The sequence below is a fragment of the Xiphophorus maculatus genome, chromosome 11, assembly GCF_002775205.1.
Source record: "Xiphophorus maculatus strain JP 163 A chromosome 11, X_maculatus-5.0-male, whole genome shotgun sequence".
Lineage (NCBI taxonomy): Eukaryota > Metazoa > Chordata > Actinopteri > Cyprinodontiformes > Poeciliidae > Xiphophorus > Xiphophorus maculatus.
Genome location: NC_036453.1, coordinates 4,656,944 through 4,665,232, shown reverse-complemented (window position 1 = coordinate 4,665,232; position 8,289 = coordinate 4,656,944). Strand labels below are relative to the sequence as shown.

At 38.2% G+C, this 8,289-nt stretch overlaps 1 protein-coding gene across 3 annotated transcripts in view; it reads left to right on the top strand.

Annotated features, from left to right (window-relative positions):
• Positions 1–421: 421 nt before the first annotated feature.
• Positions 422–8,289, top strand: part of LOC102224847 (phosphatidylinositol-binding clathrin assembly protein-like) — a 31,795-nt gene continuing 23,927 nt past the window's right edge. For 2 of the 3 annotated variants that reach the window (XM_023342394.1, XM_005805975.3), the window contains exon 1: positions 1,182–1,311. In XM_023342394.1, the coding sequence (XP_023198162.1) occupies positions 1,182–1,311 (130 nt within the window). Of the gene's footprint in view, positions 1,312–8,289 lie in introns of all 3 variants that reach the window. The other variant, XM_005805974.2, reaches the window with a different exon arrangement.

Sequence of the window (8,289 nt, the reverse complement as noted above, 5' to 3'; positions counted from 1 at the left end):
GTCAGACAAACTGAAAAATACCAGAATGAATTGCAACAAAAAGAAATTCTCCTTTGCATGATATCTTTCCATACAACACCTTTCAAATTAAGCTGCTAGTTAAGGGGACATACACTGTAAAAACAATTAAAACAAATGACTAATCTAAATGATAACAATATGTTGGCATGGATATATCACAACTTAAAGCGACAGACGCTCCTTAACTATAAAGGTGGGGCTTGTTCTGATAATGGATTTGCATTTAGATTTGCCTTGAGGCATCAGTGCTCAGCAAGGTGACCACAGCAGATAATTGCCTCATCAACTGGGTTCTGCTTTAAGATGCCCTCCCCAGACCCGAGAAGTTGCCCAATCGCCCTCGTCTCCCTCTCCGTCACCTGATTCACGTGCTGCCATTTTACACACAAGTTTGACTGACATAATAATAATTGAGGGGGGGGATACGAATTGGCCTATCGGTAACCTTTAAGAGAGAAATACTCCCCTTTTTTCAGTGCGCAGACTGAAAGAGACTGAGGTTGGTGCAGCCGGCGCGGGGTGCTGTGGGGATCAGAGAGGTGTTTGCGCTCGGATCGCTTTGATTCTGGAGGAGAAACCGGGTCAAGAAGAGGGAGACTGCTGGGAAGGAAAGGACAATGCTGTTTCGTGTCGTTTCGTCGCTCACAGTGGATGCCACGCAGATTTTACTACTAATCACCGTCCGTTTTTAGATTAGGGACATTTCGGATTCGGCGTTGGCACGGACGCACCCTGCCACCGGCATCCCAGCCTTTGGGCAGCATCTATTTCAGGGATCGCTCACTGTGCACTGGCTACACTGCATGCCAGCAAGCTCTTTATGCAGATTTCTACCTACATTCGTCGTTTTGCCTGAATGTGACTGTCCTCTGTCATTTTTTACATGATTTTTTTGGCCGCCGCATGAATTCTCCCACCGGATCCTCGTCGGTGTACTCTGCTGCTTCTCTCCTCCTCCTCCTCCTCCTCATCCTCCTCCTCCCCTTCCTCCTGACTCTCACAGAGGGCACTACCCTCCTCCCTACCACTAAAGACATTTTGATCATCCTCCCCAGCTCCCCCCACCCGGACTCGACCATCACCACCACCAACACCACCACCACCTCCTCCGCCACCTCCTCTTCTTCCTCCTCCTCTTCCTCCTCCTCCTCCACTGTAACATGTCGGGACAGTCTTTGACGGACCGGATCGCCGCCGCGCAGCACAGCATGACCGGCTCTGCCATCAGCAAAGCCGTCTGCAAGGCCACGACGCATGAAGTCAGCGGACCCAAGAAGAAACACCTTGACTGTAGGTTGAAAGCATGCCATCACTGCTCCTAGCTGCTGTAGCTCATAGAATAGCCTGCATGCACCTTTTCTCTCTCGCTCTCTCACAAAGGACAGTCTGTACAAACAGCATTCGGCCGGGTTATGTTTGCAACCTGTTTTTATTAGAAATAAGTATTTGCGTCTGGGATGTGCGGGGGCCAAAAGCGCGCACGCAACAATGAGCCTGAGCATCATCAGCGCAAGATTTAAATAAAGGGGCGAGGGAGCAGGGCACTATCTGGGCATGTCATTCTGGGGAAATAGGCCACTCTGGAATGGGCTAATCACATTGCAACCAGCCGCTCTATATTGTGGGCCTATCCATTATTAACGCCACTATCAGCAGCAGCAGCGTGCATGCAGCACTAGGCTACATTCCCCTGGAGTCACTTCAGTACATAATGTGCATTATCGTGCAGCATCACCAAACATCTTCCTCTTCATTTCCACAACCGCGCATTCAAGTTCACTGTTGCGTCCTCAGGGGTTTCATCATTAATGAATGTCCTGCTGTCAGTCCTGAACGCACAATAGCTTCACTTCTGCCTGTTGGTTACAAAAAGAGGCGTTAGAGAACAGAAATACTGATTGTTAATTATCTTAAAATAAAAACACGAGTTTTTATTATGAAACTTAGCTAACAGTGATTCTTGAGAAGTGGGACAAAACGGGTTTGAATTTTCCCAGAATTTTTTAAAAATTATTCCTCAATCTATGTATACAAATATGACATGTAATGTTTTAGAATAATGCCTGATTTTTTACGTTTTTTTTTGTCTGACGGTGTTGACAAAAGCTTGGGACAAATTTCTATTGAGTTGGAAAATATATAAAAATGATTTTTAATTCAATTTATTGATACTTTTATAATTATTTATTTGAATATTTATACTTCATTGTCATAATATATTATCTCAGTATTCCTTTAATTGTTTTAAACTATTATAATGTATTGAGTTCTGCTCCAGGATAAGGGATTTTAAAGACACCATCCACCTACCACAATGTTTAAAATAAAAAATATTCAGAAAAGAGAAGGAAAACATACATTGTTGTTGCTCACATGGCCCAGGTTAGTTTAGTCAGATATTTGAAAAAATTATATTTTGTGCATGTTTTATTCAAATTTGTGCTTTATCCATAGGACCTGTTTTATCCCTCTTCTCAAGAATCACTGCTAAAACATAGTAAGACTTCCTTTATAAAATGTGTAACACATAGGTAATAAATTTGTTTTTAATGAATCTGTGACTACTTTATGAACTGTTAATATTGTAGAATAGAGGACAGCCAACGACCAATATTTTACCACTCCTCAAAATCTCCTGTAGCCTTTTTAAAACTGCTCAATAATGCTTCACAAAGGCTGAATATATATCAGTTCATGGTTTCACAAGCCCTTTATTGGGATAGTCCTATAATTTTATGATATGACTGCTTTTATAAATGGCTTGGAAATTGTTCATAAACCATTTAATGAAGTTATTAATCACAAACCATTAATACTGAGCTATAACACATTATTAATCAGAAACATTTAGAAGTACAAAAGATTCTTTGACTAATAAATAGTTAACCAGTTATCAAATAAGCTATGAATGTCTCATAATTGATTATTACAGACTTGTACATTATTTAAAGGGTGAGAGTGAAGTTAAAAGTGACCAATGCCCCATATAATATATAATAGCTGCATAGTTATGGTTTATAGTGTCAACAACTTAGTTAACATACTTACCACTTTAAAATATGGCTATTAGAATGGCTAACAAATAGTTAATAAACCAGATAGATAGATAGATAGATAGATAGATAGATAGATAGATAGATAGATAGATAGATAGATAGATAGATAGATAGATAGATAGATAGATAGATAGATAGATAGATAGATAGATAGATAGATAGATAGATAGATAGATAGATAGATAGATAGATAGATAGATAGATAGATAGATAGATAGATAGATAGATAGATAGATAGATAGATAGATAGATAGATAGATAGATAGATAGATAGATAGATAGATAGATAGATAGAGTTGTATTCTAACCAAAAAGTGCAAATTTAGGTGTCAAAATAAAACAATAAGAACATGTTGAATGTATTTCAGCAGCTTTTTAAAAATACATCAAAGTAGTTAGACCTTGTTTTCTTTTCTTATTAAATGTTTCTGTGTAAATACTGTGATATCTTAGTATTTTCCAAGAACTTTACTGTATATCAACCATGCATACTCTACATATAGTGCTTTTCACAACCCTGTCAATCTAAACGTCTCTGAGGTTTTACCAGTCTGTATATGATGTCGAACCAGAGAGGATCAAAAACAACCAAAGCTCCTAAAAAAATCAGGATAGCCTTTTGATTTAGTGCTGAAACAAAAGATGCAATCAGATAGAAACTTCAGCATCATCAGCCACTCTTTGTGTTCAGCCTTATTTACATCAAAGGAGTGACATCTGATTGAGTTGGCAGTGAATAAATTATAGAAATTATACTTGTATTTTTTGGGGGCTTTTTAGTTTTTGGTACCCTGCAGGCCACGGCGCCCTGGGCAGAAAGCCATGTCACCCACTGCACATAGATTGCCTGATTGACTGTGGCTTCCCCTGCATGTACGTTTTACCAGTGATTGTAATTAGGTTAGGTGGCCTTTTCAAGTTTTTCTTTTTTTTTACAATCACTTGACGTAATCGATAGAGAGCACATCCAATCAACGCAGTTGAGGGTCGGACAGACTGAAAAAAAAAAGAGAGAAAGTGAACAAAAAGAGTGAGATGGCTAATCTGGAGGAAAATGTGGATAAATCAGCCGGAGAGACACCACGAGGCAAGTATCCAAACAGCCTGCGAGTCAGTCATCCAGCTGCATGCCCAGCCAGTCAGCCGGCAACTCTGGCAGTGCATTACTCAGTCATGTCCACAGCAGAGACACTGGGAATTGTGGGTCCCTTTAGGGAGGTTTGCCACCGGGCGTTGTGACATCTGTATTACTTTGCCCCTATTTAAATACAAAAAAACAAAGAAAGAAAAACAAAAACTCATTAGACTGACTGAAAATCATCAAAAAGCACTGGCGCAACAATAAGTAATTACTGATTGTTTGATTTAATCACTGCCTCGCACAAACTAATTATGAAGGTTTTAAGTGGACTGTGTTTTTTGGAAGGCGGTTGTTTTGTGGGTAGAAGCTGAAGATTTCTGCTTTGTGCTTTGATTACATGCATTTAATTCAGGTAATCAAATATTTGTCTTCAAATAAAGCATTGATATAAACTCTGAAAAATATCAGACGAAGTGCCTCAAGTAATTAGATTTATTTCTGGCAAATCTTCAAGCACTCTGTAGCTGTGCCGATATTAATTTGCAGAAGGCTGCCCACTTCAGTGCCTGTCATGAGTGGGAGTATTCAGAAAATTAAAGCAAAGCTTGCACAGTTTCAACAATGGATTTTATGTAACTGCTCTCAAGGACAAAATAGTTTCACCTAGAACGGTCCACAAAGAAAGCATACATGAGACTTTTTATTGTACTGAAAGGAAACTACTTCTTGTTCCATTAATCTGCCCTAGCTTACTTGTTTAGCTTTGTTCTGTGAGATACTTTCTATTTAAACTGGAGGGCCTCTCTTGTATAAGGCAGGGTGTAGCATGCAGAGCGTGAAATGTTCAAGGCATCAGGAAATGTATTCGTGATGAGGAGGTCAGTGGTTCTGAACCTGCGGCTGGCTGAGGGGACCTTGGCGACGGAGTGAATAAAGACCCAACAAAACTTCTCTGGAGGAGACTCTGAGTCATATGAGAGCAATGTCAGCTCCTCATTTTCACTTAAACCATATCCATGCTCTCTTTGTGCAGCCATCACTGCATTCAAGCTTTTTTTTCCCCTTTTTTGCCTGAAGTACCTGGTAAACAAGGTTCTAAAAAGCAACACTTTATAATGGAACAGCCCAGAAAAGCTCTTGGCAGGAATGAGAACAGAAAGTGAGACAAAACGAATGTGTAGAATAGACTTTAGAGCTGGAAGGATAGAAGACTCATAAAAATAAACATAAAAATTCTGGGTTATATTTGAACATTTGTCTAATGCATCCTTCTGAGTACAGTTTGGTACATGATCATACTACGTGTGAAAGTAAAGAATGAGATTTTCTTTCATGGCCACAGCTGCAAGTACAGATATGCCTGAGCGGCATGCTGTCTTGTGTTTGCCATTTTGAAGAGTGGCTAAAAAACAAAGTATAAATAAATGAAAATATCTTTAGAGCTTTATGACAAAATTTTAAAAAAGTTAAATTAGTTTTATATGTATTGTTGAGTGTTAATAGTTAATCTAATTGTAATTTTAAAAATAATCCTAATGTTGGATTTTTTTTCTGTAACAGAAAGTAGCCCTTGCTTACTGCTAGGTACGGCAGAGAACCTATAATGCTCTGATCCTTTTTAGAGAGCATGACATCATAACATTTATAAAATATCAGGTTGTTTTTAATAAAAATCCACTAGAAAATTGAAATTGGGTATTTGGGTAGTATGATGATCCAAAACAGTCTGACCAAACCTACACAGCTGCACTTACCAGCTCAACCTTCCTCCAGTCCCCAGACTGCTGTAACCTTTAAGGTGTTACAGGAAAAGAACAAATGCTGTCTGATGTGTAATAACAGCTTATAAAGCATTAACAGCAGTGGTAACAACCTCAGAGGAAGCAATAATTATGATTTAATGTAGGACATTTTTCCATAATGAATAAAAATACTCAAACTATAATTTGTATTTTTCAACAATTTTCAGTGTGAGATTATGCTACTTTTTTTTTAAACACGATTCAGACATCCTTTGCATGGGTTTGAAAAGGTGAGGACTGCCTTTTCTTTTTTTCCATTCTTTGAACCCGATTGCTAAAAAAAAATCACCAAGAAGAACAAAAGCACCGTGGATGACGCCACTTCGCCTCACAGGCAGCCAAGGGTGCCTAAATTGGCTCCACTTACTCCCACATCTGTGTGTCATTTTAATGACCTCATCTTTTCAGTAGATTTCATACCCTCGATATTTCTTCATTCCATCTAAAGCCAAGGTCTTAAAGCAGACTGAATGAAGTTTTATGGCTTTTTACAGTAAGTCTCTTTATGAGCAGAAACCTTTCATAGACCAAGGCCTTCTATTTTATTTTAAAGAGAATTAAACATGAATTTTGAAAAGACAACCGTCTGACACTGATAACATCAAAGCCATTTTTAATCAAGTTTTCGATTTATATGATTTCCAATGTGCGCTGTGGGTTATCAGTAGTAACAGTTGGCCACCATAGAATCAATACTGCTTCCCTCTGGCTGTTTGCACTGCCACATATCGGTGGTTAAATCCCTTCTGATTTTTTTAATCATGTATGAAAATATCTGCCAGAAGGACCACTGAACAGCATAGACAGAATGGAATCATAACAAGCTTTCAAATAGACATTTCAGTTTGAAAGTTTCTGCAGAAAAGTTGCTAAATAAACCCTGAAAGTAAATTGCCTTTCTGGATACCTGGAGATTTCACGCTCCTTACTCTGATTTCAGCCTGGATCACCCCCCCTGGGGAAATAAGTGGTGTGTCAGCAGCTATCTACTCGCTTCAGCGGCTAGTTGTCAACTTTGTCTCTATGAGACTGGTCAGGCTGTGCATCAGAGCTTCAGAGCAGAAAACAGCTGTCTGCTTTAGCATGAAAAGTACGATATGAGCGAAAACAGAAACCAGATGTTTCCATGGACACAAAACTATTTCTACCTAAATATGAAAACAGTTTTTAAGATGTAGGACATTTTCAAACCAACTTGGCTTTGAGCAGAAATAAATATTTGCTCCCTTCACCTAATTGCCAGTTGTACTGATTTTAGATTGTTCAGAGCTAATAAGAGCTGGACTTGCTGTTGTGTTTTAGTGCATCACAACGAATGCTTGGACTGAAGGTCATAACTAATGGATGGCGAGATTTTCCTGCAGCGTTTTATAGTAGAGAGCAGAATTTATAATCTATTCATCTCTGAAAGTAGTTCAGGTGATGAAGAACCAAAGCAGCCAGAGACCATCATAGATGGTGGGCAAAGACTCTCACTGTTTGACTCCCAAATCCTTAAAAATGATTCTATTACCTCTTCCAGACTGATGCCTTGATTTTATTTATCTTCTTCTTTTGAATTTCTTTAGATCAGGGTATGATGCATTGCTTTTTGAGATTATTTAGTCTACGTCATGTTGTCAAACAGGTTGTTTAAGGAATTTCATGATTCTACAAGTCAGCAGTAATCAGGAGTGGGTGTGGATGAAGCTTTCCAACATACACACAGCTTTATTATTATAAACACAGAATCATGACTAAACACAAAAACGGAAAAAAATCTTTAAGGGGAAAAAATGTTTTCACAGAACTGTAAATAAAAATATGCAGGCATCAAACTGGGAAATTTGATCTAAATCTATTGGTACCCTTACTATATATATATATATACAGCTCTGGAATCAATAAAGAGACGACTGCACTGAACAACATTGAGAGCCTGGTGGTTATTCCACCAAATATTGATTTCTGAACTCCTCCTGAGTTAAAACATTAGTATTGTTTTAAAATGAATATGAACGTGTCTTTGCGTTATTTGATGTCTGAAAGCACAGCATCTTTTTAATTATTTTTGACTATTTCTCATTTTTTGCAAATAAATAAAACATTTTTGCTTGGAATTTTTGCTTGACATGTTGTCAGTAGTTCATAGAATAAAAGAGTAATGTTCATTTTACTCAATCATATACCCATGAAAAGTGAAATCAGAGAAACTGAAGACTTTAAGTGGTCTCTTACTTTTTTTTCCAGAGCTGTGTATTAAAGACATATTTGTTTATTATGAATTCTTCCAGACGCTGAAGGAGTGCAGACCTTTGACTAATATTTGCCCTTTAAACGGACAAATGTC